Source organism: Cebidichthys violaceus, unplaced genomic scaffold, assembly GCF_023349555.1.
Source record: "Cebidichthys violaceus isolate CVI_PGR_0920_01 unplaced genomic scaffold, fCebVio1.0.p SCAF_88, whole genome shotgun sequence".
Taxonomy (NCBI): Eukaryota; Metazoa; Chordata; class Actinopteri; order Perciformes; family Stichaeidae; genus Cebidichthys; species Cebidichthys violaceus.
Window position 1 is genome coordinate 380,001 of NW_027176973.1, and position 13,511 is coordinate 393,511.

The following is a 13,511-nucleotide window of genomic DNA, read 5'->3' on the forward strand; positions in this document are numbered from 1 at the left end:
ATAATTATTGTTTTTCATCAACACATCACTGATAATCAGCGGCTCTGATTGGTCCTCACCTGAGTCAGGGATGTTGTTCGGATCATTTTCCTGCGAGATTTCTTCTTCTTTCCCTGGACATCGTCATCATCATCATACATGTCCTGACAAACAAAAAGAGACAATGTTTGCTAGCTTAGCCACATTGAATCACTTTGATGATCTTTTGACTTTTAATCTAGCGCCACCAACGGGTCAAAAGTAGTTATGGGTGTACTTTGAGATAAATGCTAACATAGCATGCTAAAATGTTGTCGTTAGCTTTCCTATGCTTAATATTATCATATATAAATACGTAATAACAATAAATAACAACATTAATTTACTGATTTAATGTCAGTTTTAGCATTTTGGTAACATGCTAAACATTGGTACGTTTGTATACAGACATGTTAACTGCAAAAACTGATAAGAGTCAGCCTTTTAGCTTAGCTGTGCTAATGTTAGCATTAAGTACAAATTACAGCCAATTTAACTAACTGATTATCAAAGTCAAAGATTCATGAATTCATTTTTAGTGAATCGGTGTATTGATTAATAAGCATAACACACTTTATAGCGTGCAGATATTTAACACTTTAAAAACACGATAACAGCTGTATTCCATTTAGTTATTATTAATGTTATTATTAATATTTTCCATGTTGACGTTGCGTCAGACAGGTAATCTGAGCCGTCAATCACCTGACGAGGAACTGCGTCGTCACTTCCTTCCTGTTCGGAGGAGAAGCTGTCGTCATCGTCCTCCCAGTAGTTCTCCATGTCAGGAGAGCAATCTGTTGCACAAACACACAAACAACACAAAGGAACTACAGATGTAGAAAAGTACAACATCACAATAATATGTTCAGACTTGATTTGTTAAAGTCTGGACAGCAAAAAATAACAACACATGGAATGTGATTTTTGCAAATCGAATCCAAACCACATTTCCGGAAACATGGAGGACAACACGAATGCACCGCGAGGTTGTTTGGAGGGCAAAATCACAGACTTCATCTAAGTAGTGGACGTAGTCACCAGGATGTCTCTGATTGTTTTTTGGACGTTTTGAAGTCTCAAGTTCAACATTTTGGCCGTCGCCATCTTGGGGTTTTTTGCAACCAGAAGTGCTACGAGGCCTATTTGCAGGCCTCAGCTCGAAAAAAGATAAGAAATACCTAATTAAAATTAAAATTAAAAAAAAAATATATATATATATATATATATATATATATATATATATATATATATATATATATATATTTTATATATTTTTGAGATGTGAAAAGTCATGGAAATATCAGTATACATGTTACAGGTTAACATAAGATAAGGATGGAACACAGCACAACTTGGAAAATTCTAAAGCTCGCTCTGGAAAAACAGCATTTTCAGGATATTGTTTTTTGGAAATTATGGAAATCCAAGATTTAAAATATTCCCAGCTCTTATAACAACTGATAAAGGCTCTCTATACACAGTTATACATAGATACAGTGAAACATTTATAAAATATAGAGCATATAAAATTAAAAAACTGATTAAATATTCCAATATTTGAATAAAAAAATATTTTTTAAATTAAAAAACACTCTATATCACTTCTATGTATCACTCCTGATGTTCAATGAATCAAAAGATAGAAGATTGGACCTTTTTTGAGTGTTTTAAGCTCTTTCTAAGCCCTTTTTAGTTGTCATTTTATGGTCACATACTGCTTCAGATTCAGCCCACTCTCTCTGTTTAGGGCTGTATCTCAGCCCCCCTTTCTCCGATTTTCACCATTGAGACCTCCTTCGAACCGTAGGAGCCAATAGAATTGCCTGGAATTGAAAGCTAGATGATTGACAGCACTATTAGCCAATAAAGCTAAAAACCGTCCCATCTGATGGCAGATCTGAAATCTAATTTGCTGAGCTTCCAACCCTCCCAAGAAGCCGAGGAGTGTCGGAGAGACACGAATCGAACGGATTCACACGGAGCACATGCAGCTGGACATACCAAGCAGTGGAAGTACGGAGATATTTCATTTTTTCGCTGAGATTCGACCAAAAGTGAGTACAATATTCGATGAAAGCTGTGTGACTTTTTGTGTTCGAAGCTGAATATCTCTGCGATGGTTTACCGGAGAGAGAAATGTAAGATATGTCCGTAATCTCCGTCAGGCGGACATGCTTTTTTTGCATATTTGTAGGTAGCACGTTGCTAACGGAGTGTAGCAGCTGTTTTCTCCGGTCTTTTCCAGTCATATCGAGTATGATTTATGATATTTTGTTATTTGTTTGCTTGGCTGATGGGAGATGTGTTTGTCTCATGTAGAAGTGACTGAGTTCATGTTGTTCCCAGGACGCTGAGGTTTCTGCAGAACTATAACATCATTATATTCGTTCTTTGTGGGTTCTCTGCCAGTTACTTATAACACAAAACTCTCTAAGTTTTTATGTACTAGGTCGTCCAAATGGGGGACCCTCGGGCTTACACATGACGCTTTGACTTCACTCTTCAGAACCAGAGGTTGCCGTGTGGGCAAAATGATGGATCTCTGAAGCTCATGCTTCCGTGTTTGAAAGCTGCGTAAAACATTAGCTGATGTTGAGACGAAAAATTAAATAAAATGTTTAACAAAGTGCAAGTACATTAGAATTGTACTAAAGTAAAGCATTTGAGTGAATATACTTTACATTGTTTATATAATTGTTGCTTTACACCACTGGAAAATACTACAGGAATTAAACACTTCTACTACTAATAATAATGTGTCTGTATTTGACTTAAGTTCACCATGCAACTGTAATGTGTATTTTGGTTTTGGGTTCCAACCAATCAGCAGTCAGCATGTAACGAGCGGCTGACGCTGTCAGACAGACAGACAGTCAGACAGACAGACAGAGAGACAGACAGAGAGACAGACAGACAGCTTTACTGCTCCCCTCACCCGAGGCCTTGGTCTTGTTGCCGTGGTGACCGCTCGTGTCCTCGTGTTCGATTGGCTGGCTGGAGAGAGAATGGACGCTCAGCTCCGCCGTGCACATCGAAGCATCCTTCAGGTTGCTATGGAGACCGAGGATGTGGGCTCCGTCCGTCGGATGCTGCATCACCTGAGAGGATACACACACACCAACACACACACACCAACACAAAGGTGATGCCATCAACGACAGAAAACTTCTGTCATAATAATCATAAGACTATTAATTTCTCATGAATCTTGCTTTGAATTTACGTCTCAATAATTCACCAAGAAGAGTCAGTCATGCTAGTAGCTCTGTGAGGCTGTGCTGAGATACAGTGGTACTTTGAGCTAAATGCGAACATCAGCATGCTAACATGCTCACACAGACAATGCTAACATGCTGATGTTCAGCAGGATTAGTGTCTTTAGTTCTGCAATTAACTGATCATAAAGTATTAAAGTATTGGACACGATAACTGAACGATGAATCACATTTCATCGTACCTCGGCCATGTTGATGATTCCCACTGCCAGGGTTTTGTAGCCCAGGATGGTTCGGTTCTTGTACCTCTTCCTCCTCTGCAGCATCACGTGCAGACGGTTCACATCGCGCTTCAGGAAGTGAGGATACTGAACGACGGACACGAGGCGGAGAAAACAGTCAGAAGAGAGTTTGATCCTCTTTTATAGAATTCTTCAGGAACTGGTCTTAAAACCCCAAAATGAGTTGTTCACTTCCTGTTTTCCTCGTCTAGAAGTCAAAGTGTTTCTGGTGAGATGTCTGAAATCAGGTCTGTTTAACACCGGTGTTTAGTTCTCTGATTATGAAACAGGTCAGTAAACGCCCCTCTGGTGACTCTTAAAAAGAGTGTAAATGAGACAACTAGACGTCCTCACTAGAACACTAGTCCTCCTTTAGCTTAGTGGAGGAGAGGTGAAGTCATGTGACCGTGGTGGAGTTCCTTTATAGACTAACATGAAGTCATGTGAGCGTGGTGGAGTTCCTTTATAGACTAACATGAAGTCATGTGACCGTGGTGGAGTTCCTTTATAGACTAACATGAAGTCATGTGAGCGTGGTGGAGTTCCTTTATAGACTAACATGAAGTCACGTGACCGTGGTGGAGTTCCTTTATAGACTAACGTGAAGTCACGTGACCGTGGTGGAGTTCCTTTATAGACTAACGTGAAGTCACGTGACCGTGGTGGAGTTCCTTTATAGACTAACATGAAGTCATGTGACCGTGGTGGAGTTCCTTTATAGACTAACATGAAGTCATGTGACCGTGGTGGAGTTCCTTTATAGACTAACGTGAAGTCATGTGACCGTGGTGGAGTTCCTTTATAGACTAACGTTAGCTTCTTACTTTACACTTCAAACATCATAAAAGAGGAATTCATTAGTGAAGATTATCTTGATGAACTAAACCTGGAAGAATTATTTATTTTATGTAATAATCCAGAATCTAATGGAAGAATCTGATTGGCTGTTAGTGATGATGACTTCCTGTTGGACACAGAAACACATCATCTCTGCAGCTCTCTATGATAAATGAGTCATTCAGCTCATTAGGACTTCTCTCTAATGTCCTCTCTATAGTTATAGAGATGTCTCACTCTGGACCAAACTGAATGTGGTGATCAGAGTGTGTTTAATAGATAATTAAATGTGTGACCTGCAGAGAGAAGGTGAGCTCCAGGTCTGTTTCCATCAGGCCGTCCGGAGGAAGAAGGTATTCGTTGGATCTCAAAGTCCTCTTAGAGCCCTGAGAGACATGTGGATCATTATCACATCACAACATGTGACGGCTACATGACAACAAATGGTTGATGGATTTTGACCCTCCTGCCTTCATCATTCTTGGTTTTACTTCTCTTTGGGGGATAATCAATGCTGTAGGTTTTGGCAATCAGAGGAGCGAAAGTAAATCCTTCACTCAGTCACAGAGCTTCCAGTTGAACTTGTTTTAATGAAAACACTTTAAGGAGTTTTTGAGCTAGTTTCTGATGTGACCAGACACAAAGGGAGGAAAACGATGGGTGGGTGAACACGTTTAGCTCTGTGCACCTGATCAGTGGTGGAAGGACACTCATTTACGGATACTGTTACTGTACTTCAGTGAGGTAATAGTCTAATGATGTCACATAGAATCAGATTTCACAGGAGACCTTTTATAGCCACATAGTGCAAAGCTGAAAGCATGTAACGGTCACATGGAATGAGATTTAAAGAAATAACTGAAAGACCAAACTTAACTCAGCAGAAACAGATAAGTAGTAAAAGTAAAACCTTTCTTCACTGAGAACAGACACTGAAGGACAACGAGAGAAACCAGACGCTCGTCCTCACCTGGATCTTAACAGCGATGACGACGGAGCTGAGCTCTCTGTCCAGCTCCTTCAAAACCATCAGCCTCTTCAGAGTCAGACTGCACAACCTGGAGACAGAACCACATTAGAAACCTTTAATCAACATCTTCATACACTTACATGAACACCAACACTGATCAAACACAAAGAGATGCAAAAAAGACCTCAAAATATGCTAAACAACTACAATGACATGAAACATTATTACAAATATAGACGCAATATAACCACAAAGAGACACAAAATGACCACAAAAAAGATGCAAAACAACTAGAAAGAAATGACAACAAAGGGAGATTAATGTGTCTTGGAGGGTTGGGGGCCTTTTGTCTTTTAATCCACCCGTAAGATTCATCTTCTGTGTCCACAAAATGATGTTCCACTGAACAAGTGAAAACTCTGACCTGCTGGTGTCCCTACAGGAGCAGTCAGGGACTCAGAGTCATTGGGTCTTATCTTCTGGAGATAACGGATGACTGACATCGGCTTCCCTCAAGTCAAACCCGTAGTTTTACAGCCAGGTTTGAAGAAATGAATAAAGCAAACAAAGCTAAAATGCCCTGAAGGGAAATCAGGGACCTGATTAATTACTGTGTTTCTCCAGAATCCCACCGGGCACAGAGGAGGACATCTTTATTCCAGGTGAACCCTCCTGAGATCTCATTACTGGAGGATCATGCAGAGACTCGTCCTCCACACCAGCTTCCTGTCAACACCAGCCAAGAGGAGCTAATACCTGCTAACACCGTGACGGACAGAGACGGTGATCCAGTATTTCCTCTTAGTAACATTATCGAGGAAACGTCTGCCAACGTTTGATAACCTTTTAAAATGAAAATATACATTTGTTAGGTGTTTTTAAAGATCCATTGATGATGAGATAAATGCAGATTAACACCAGATTTATTCTATATTGTTGTTAATATAAGAGAACGAGTAGAGTCGGTTGTTTTCATCATTTACTTCAGTTACAGAAGAGAAGGGTTCCTAAAATGGATCCATGAGGAACACCAACATCTAGAAGAATAAAATCATAATCTTTGCTGTGGAGACCAACAGGTTGCTGTTCAACACGGCCGTTTAAGAGGATTATCTCTGATTGGTCGAGCTCGTTAACCCCCGCATGGCCACACTGCTGCTAATCTGTTCAGAGAGAGAACAGGGATCTGTGTACATCAATGTGTTTCTCGTATCGGTTTGTCTTCTTGTGATTGGCTGCTGTAATGTGATGTAATCGGTGATGTCATGAGTCCACAGTGGCCTATGATGATGCTGATCCAGGGTCAGTGGAGTCAGGTCATCGTGGCATCTTTGTTTTCTGTTTTAACATTTTTATATAAAAACAGGTTTATTATTTCATTTGTATGAACGTAAATTAAATCCTGTTGTTTACTAAAGTTGTCTGCGGCTGAAATACAAACACTATTTGAAGTTTTAGTCAGTGTTAAATATAAAAGTACTTACTTGGATAACATTAATATTAAAAACTGTAATAAGTTGAGTTTCCTGAAATAAAGGAGTCGATGGGCAGAAACCTTGGAATGGAATGGAGTAAGATGACTAAAGCATAATAAAGAGATAAAAGGTATTGTTTGTCCTCATTAGATTTAGTTTCTTATTACGGACATATTTAATGTTCTCGTTGATTATTCTGCTCAGACTGTTCACCGTTAAATGAAACATTTAAAGAGCTTTTACAGTTTTAGAGACTTTTTGTTTGCTTTGAATGATTCTGTATAATTTATTTATTAAAGAAATAATGGAAAATTATCCTAATAAATAATTGTATATAATAATAATAATAATAATAGGACTGCTCACCCCCCCCCCCCCCCCCCCTCCTCTTTCTCGCTCTAATAAAAATAAAGTCTGTCTTCTCCCATGGAGGTCCCTGAACGCAGCACCTTCCTCCTCTCTCCGGGTTCAGACGCTCCTCTCCGGCCGAACACTAATCCTCTTACCTCGGGACGCAGCTCGGAGAGGACCGGTCGATCTCCCAGGTCGCAAACAGGTTCATCGGCACCGGGACGCGGCCGTCGGGCTCTCCGACAATGAGGTCCGGGTCCGGAGGGAGACCGCCGCCTCGGACGGCTCCTCTGTCCGCTGCCACCGCCGCCATCGTCGCTTCTCCGCGGGCGGCAGGTCGCTGCGATGCCGGCCGCTGATCTGATGCTTACAGTCCGGCTGGGTGAGAGCGGGGCGGGGCTGGTGGAGGAGACGAGGGGGGACACTGATCCAGGACCAGTCGGTCCAGACCGGAACCACCAGACGGTGGAGTGATGGAGAAACAGAGAATTCTACAAATACTCAATTACTGTAATGAAGCACAATTAAACTCTATTAGATCATTAAAGAGTTCAACAAGTCGAGTCACCACGTGACTTCATCTCAGACCTTTATATAATAAACACACCTGTTATTAAGTGTTCTGATATTCACCTTTATATAATAAACACACCTGTTATTAAGTGTTCTGATATTCACCTTTATATAATAAACACACCTGTTATTAAGTGTTCTGATATTCACCTTTATATAATAAACACACCTGTTATTAAGTGTCCTGATATTCACCTTTATATAATAAACACACCTGTTATTAAGTGTCCTGATATTCACCTTTATATAATAAACACACCTGTTATTAAGTGTCCTGATATTCATAGTTCGGGTTAGACAACAAAACTAGGTTTAGGAAAAGATCGTCATTTTTGTTAAAATAACTACGGAAGTACCGTTACTGAAGTTTCCAAGTTACGTGTCACATAAATCAATGCTGACTTCTCGTTTCACACGAGGAACGAACAACGTTCTTCTGGAGGAACGAGCGCTGTTTGTTGGACGATTCCGTCTCCAAACCCGCCTCCCTCTGTCGGCTTTAGTGAGGTTCATACTACCTCGTTCATGAGAACATGGATTACATACAAAATGATTCTGTGGGAAACGCTGGACATTATCCGGAGTTCATGAGAAAACTGCTTTAGAGATATTTGAAAATTCCTGATGAAGGTCCTCATTCTGGTCCTGACCCCCTGTGATGATCATCAATGTGGGTCATTGTGGAGGATGGTTTGGTTTCCTGCTGCCTTCATTTTGTCTTCATCTTTGCTCACATCTCTCTCCTCCTCCTCCTCCTCCTCCTCCTCCGGTATGGTGGTGAAGTCCTCGATCACGACTCTGGGCAGCAGCACCGCCGGCTGCGTGTTGGACATCTGAACTTGGGCCGGAGAGTTCTTCTGCATCTCGGCTCTTCGATCTGCAGGTGTAGAGGCCAGCTGGTTCCTGTACTGCACCAGACTGCGGCTCTTCACAACTATTGAGATCACGTTCTTCCCGATCATGATCGCGGACACTCGGACGTCCCCATAAATCAGCAGATTTCCTCCACGGATCAGCAGGGTGGTGACGTTGACGGTGGCCAGGCTGAAGACGGGGTACAGCATCATTTTGTGCGGAACGATGTTCACGCCCTGCATGCTGATCTCGCTCAGGGAGACGCAGGGCAGCACCAGGAGGAGGATGTAGCAGTAGAAGAACATTAGCCCCTCTACCCACAGGGGGAGCCCTTCCCTCTGAAGCTCCCACAGGTTGGCCTGGACATCCACCACGTCCAGCAGGTCCACCACCACCCAGAAGAGACGACTCCTTATCTCCTCTCGCCTCTTATACGGCTGTAAATACTCCAAGCGGTCGATCGCCGCCAGCGTTAGGAACACGACGGGCATGCAGACAGACAGCAACAGGGTCAAAGCCCTGCTGGACACGCCGGCATCCGTCACCTTTGCGTCTGCAGTCACGTCCTGGGACTTGTAGTTCTGATACACAAAGTAGACCTTGATCTCCAGGATGAAGATGTAGAAGAACCAGAGGATCATGGCGTAGCCTCGCCTGGCCGTGTGCACCTCCGAACCGGCCCACATGGCGACGTATCGCAGCACGATGAGGAAACACGCGTCGCCTGCCAGCACGGTGAGGCACACGCCGATCCTCCTGGGACCCGGATTCTGCTCCACCAGGTAGGCGTCCATCAGCGCCAGACTGGTCAAGATGAGGGCCGCCGTCAGGCAGACGTGGGGCTTGTTAGCAGGAGGTCGAGGTGGAACCATCGCTGGTCCGGACACAGATCCAGTTTGGCGATGAAACAGGCCAGGTGAAACTCCTCAGGGCTAGAGTCTGCCAAGCTGCAGTTCCTCTAATGGCCACTAGATGCTGCTCCAAAAAAACTTGTTATATATTCTTTCTTAATTATTTGTTTGAGCTTTGATTAGTGTTCCGTTAAATAGATACTTCTTTCAGAGCGCTTGGTTTCTTTGTTCCCTGGTTGGGCTTCTCGGCTCACACGTTGCAGCTCTGTTTGTAATTTTATGATTTCAGTGGCTGAGGAAAGATCAGACTCTTCGTCCACGTTTTTCTACGATCACTTTCCACACTGGATGGTCCGTAAACTGGCTCTGCATCGCTGGTTCAGAACATGATGGTGAACCCATCCTCTAGAATATATATAATATTATCATGCATCTTCTTCATACACTCATATGTGTCCGAGTGCCACGACTTCAGAGACCTACATGTTGTTAACTGTGGAGATCCTGATTCAGCAGATCCACCTCAGATACACCAGATGGAGTTTGAAGACTCTTCTTCCAGTGCTGCAGAAGGAACCGAACGAGGAGATGAAACCCTGCTGCTCCTCTCAGCTGATCTCCTCGGATCTGGTCTACAAGAAAAGTTATTTCAGGGTACGCGTCTAAACACGCTGTTTTCTTCCTTTGACAGATATCAACAAACATCCAGATGATGAAACAGAGGAATCAAAAAAGTGAAGAAGAAGAGCTCAGTAGTGAGCTCATTATCATCTGTGGTTCAAGTGTCATCATCTGTTCTTGGTGTCGTTCCTCCACAGCAGAGAACAGAAAGCTGGAACCTCGTCAGTCCTGAACCTCGTCAGTCCTGAACCTCGTCAGTCTTGAACTCAGCTCATCTGAATCCACTCAAGTCTGCAGAGAGTCGTACTCTCACTTCACAGCGGCAGGCTGGGATTTCACAAACTACGTACCTCATTCTCTCTCTTTCTCTCTCTCTTTCCCCCCCCCCTTCCTGTGTTGGTGGTGTGTGTCATCACTTAGAAAAAGAGAGATGGTCGACTCTCCTCCTTCTGTCAAGTCTTCCATTTTATTCTCAGTCTCATCACCATGACCTTGTTTCTGAATCGACACACATACACACACACAGTCTTGTTTCCATCACTTTTGAGGACATTACATTGAGGACATTCATTTCCTGGAGACCTATTCTAACCTTAACTGAACCTCTAACTTCAAACCAAGTCTTCACATCACAATGTAATGATTTACGTTATGGGGACGAGCATTTTGTCCCCAAAAGGAGGACGCGTCCCCTCAATGTGACTTATACACAGCCACACACACACACACACACTCGCACCAAACTTTCTTTATACGTGTTTATCACGTTGGCCTTTAAAGTGACTTTCAGCTGCTCAGGTACTCTGTATAATACCTGTTCAGGTACTCTGTTCTCTACTTGTTCAGGTACTCTGTTCACTACCTGCTCAGGTACTCTGTTCTATACCTGTAGTTAAATAATTAGAACTGTAACTGCTCTACTATTTTATAGTTTATCATTACATTCGTATTATCATCTTGTATTAATGTAAAAGCAGGATTTGATTGCTGTAGCTTGTTTGGTATACGTTCAGAAGTCTCACTGCTGTTAGGCCACTTGTACTACTGTCAATGCTACTCTTATTGCTACTCTGAGTATTATCACAATTAGTGCTAATGTTATACATACTACCACAATATGTACTGTTAGTGTATTAATACTAACACTATTAAGACCTTTACACACCAAGTCCATATTTTTCATCCGAAATTGTCCCTCATTTAAAATAAAAATACAACCTCATGTGTCGATCAGCTCCGACACTTTTGTTCGTTATTAAAGTTTTCAGAACAGACACAGAGTAGACAACATAGTGAAGAACACAGAGATGCAGAATTTAGCCTGTTTGAGACTTCTGCTTTCTACTACAACCAAGTAATCAATTCAGTTTTGTCCCCGTTAGCAAATTAATCTACAACAAATAGAATAATAAAACACTTTGGACTCAGTGGTCGCTAAAGGTTTCTGTGCGAAATGATTTTTATCTGACGGCGGATTAAAAACACAAAAATACATACATGTTGTGCAAAGGTCTTAACTCCTACTCCTCAAAGTACTCCTCAGCACTAGTAATCAAGCTACTTCTACTTCAGCGATAACACAATAAGCTATTACATCAACATCCATTGCGAGATGAATTTCCCTGGATTCATGCCCTGCAGCGTAGGAGAAGATGCTGGATTCAGTGACAGTAGCAGCAGTGAAGAGCACGCTCTGATCTTCATGACCCAGCTTTTATCTAGGCTAAGCTTTTTATGGGAAGAGCACATTAAAAAGTTATGAGAGGATGCTCTGGAAATGCATTAGAATGAATCAAATTAGCCCAATTACTGGATGACTCCCCCTCAGTGTGTGTTCAAGAACATATCAGATGTTCTTCCAAGCTGCAGACATTTGTGGGACTTTAGTGAGACCTTGAGGACGTCCAGCAGCGACATTATGGGGAAAACTGGATCCAGATCTGCAGATTTGTGCTTCAACAAACAGAAAGACATATGAATACAGCATTCCTAACTTTAGCAGCCCTGATGATGGAGCGATAGAAAAAAGATCCTTGAAATCAAAAGGTGCATCCTCTGGGGAGCATAAATGAGCAGTTTGTTCAAGTAGTTAGTGAAAACAGAGACGGGTAAGATTGTGATGCTTAGTGGAAATTATTCTTGTAGGTAAATAAATGCGTCAGAATAATTTAGCAAATCAATGTGCAGCATAATAATCATAATAATAAGTACAGAGTGCAGTGTAGTCTGCAGGAGGATGAGCCAAGAATGGCACGTCTCTATAGCTTATAAAGGACCTGAGCACAGGGTGTGAGGCAGGATGAGTTCACACTAAAACATCTGGTCAACAGGTTCTAACTGACCATTGACACCTCCATGCAGCTCCTTCCTCTCATCTCACCTGAGCCTCGTCACACTAACACATCTGTTTCTGTTCCTAACATAAACGTTCTCTGGTTAACTGCACACCCATTCACTTACTTCCTCTAATAGAAGCAAAGGCAGGAATACCCCATATGGTCTTGTTACCATTCAGCTAGGCACACAATCACATGTCACATATTTGGTTTTGTTAGTGAGTAATGCACATAAGCTAAATCACAGAAGAAAAATACCAGCACAGGGAACATTTTCCATCACAGTCCCCCATTTTGATCATAATCATTGATCAATCATAAATATATACATTACACTCGTGTCTATTTGGAACATCTGCATTAACAATTCATGAAGCTACTACATTTGAAGAGCATCTCAGCTGTTTTGTGTAGCATTACTGAGATAAGTACAAGCTGTAGAGGGAAATGGATCATTCTTTACACATGGGCGTCATCATGTTGTGTAAGCAGAATCGGTATTACAATTTATATGCTCAAAAAATAGTAGGCAACACATAGTTCTGGTTGTCTAAACAGATGTCAGGGTCTTGGGCGTTCCATTGTCATCCAACGGTGGTGAAACCGCCTTTTCACTCGTGTAGGTGTGCTTCTCTTGTTCCGTGTATGGTGTTTTATGTTCGTCAGCGTAGCAACAGGAGCGGCACTTGGCTCACACTCAGCTGTTGTGTTGGGTCAACGTAGGACTTTACCACAACAAAGTCTCCTGGTTGAAGGGAGTGGAGTGGTTTGGAGGCAGGAGGGGGTAAGGCAGCTGCTACCTGTTGTCACTGGTGTATTTACATGCCTCAGTGAATGCAACCAGCTCTGCTGCCTGTGCTGAGAGGTGGTGAGGAAGAGGGCCAGACACCAGGGTTGAACAGTCTGTCACCTGCCAATTAGAGATGGAGTGACATTTTTGCACAAAGGGACCCAGGTCTCTCCACTGGTCATTTGCTGATTTGGACAGAAAGATGTGTGGCTAGGAATCGTCAACCAGGAACACACACTGTTGTGCAGGGGTCAAATCATATGTCACACAAGTCACAGTAGAAAAATACTCGCACAGGGAAAATGTTCCATCACACTATGAACAGAATCTGGATA

At 42.3% G+C, this 13,511-nt stretch overlaps 2 protein-coding genes across 2 annotated transcripts in view; both read right to left on the reverse strand.

Annotated features, from left to right (window-relative positions):
• The window catches only part of LOC137866676 (phosphofurin acidic cluster sorting protein 1-like), a 15,811-nt gene extending 8,348 nt beyond the window's left edge, over positions 1 to 7,463 (reverse strand). Inside the window, exons 1-7 of the mRNA XM_068702728.1 lie at positions 7,306 to 7,463; positions 5,325 to 5,412; positions 4,651 to 4,740; positions 3,479 to 3,604; positions 2,957 to 3,119; positions 724 to 815; positions 60 to 143 (exon numbers count right to left, since the gene is read on the reverse strand). Of these exons, the coding sequence (XP_068558829.1) occupies positions 60 to 143; positions 724 to 815; positions 2,957 to 3,119; positions 3,479 to 3,604; positions 4,651 to 4,740; positions 5,325 to 5,412; positions 7,306 to 7,463 (801 nt within the window). The remainder of the gene's footprint in view (positions 1 to 59; positions 144 to 723; positions 816 to 2,956; positions 3,120 to 3,478; positions 3,605 to 4,650; positions 4,741 to 5,324; positions 5,413 to 7,305) is intronic.
• A 925-nt stretch (positions 7,464 to 8,388) lies between these two features.
• On the reverse strand, positions 8,389 to 9,450 carry LOC137866677 (transmembrane protein 121-like). Its single transcript, XM_068702729.1, has one exon. The coding sequence runs from the start codon at positions 9,448 to 9,450 to the stop codon at positions 8,389 to 8,391; it is 1,062 nt and encodes a 353-aa protein (XP_068558830.1).
• Between the last annotated feature and the right edge of the window lie 4,061 nt (positions 9,451 to 13,511).

Excerpts from the sequence above, each read along its gene's own strand:
- LOC137866677 (XM_068702729.1), bottom strand. The coding sequence starts at position 9,450 with ATGGTTCCACCTCGACCTCCTGCTAACAAGCCCCACGTCTGCCTGACG.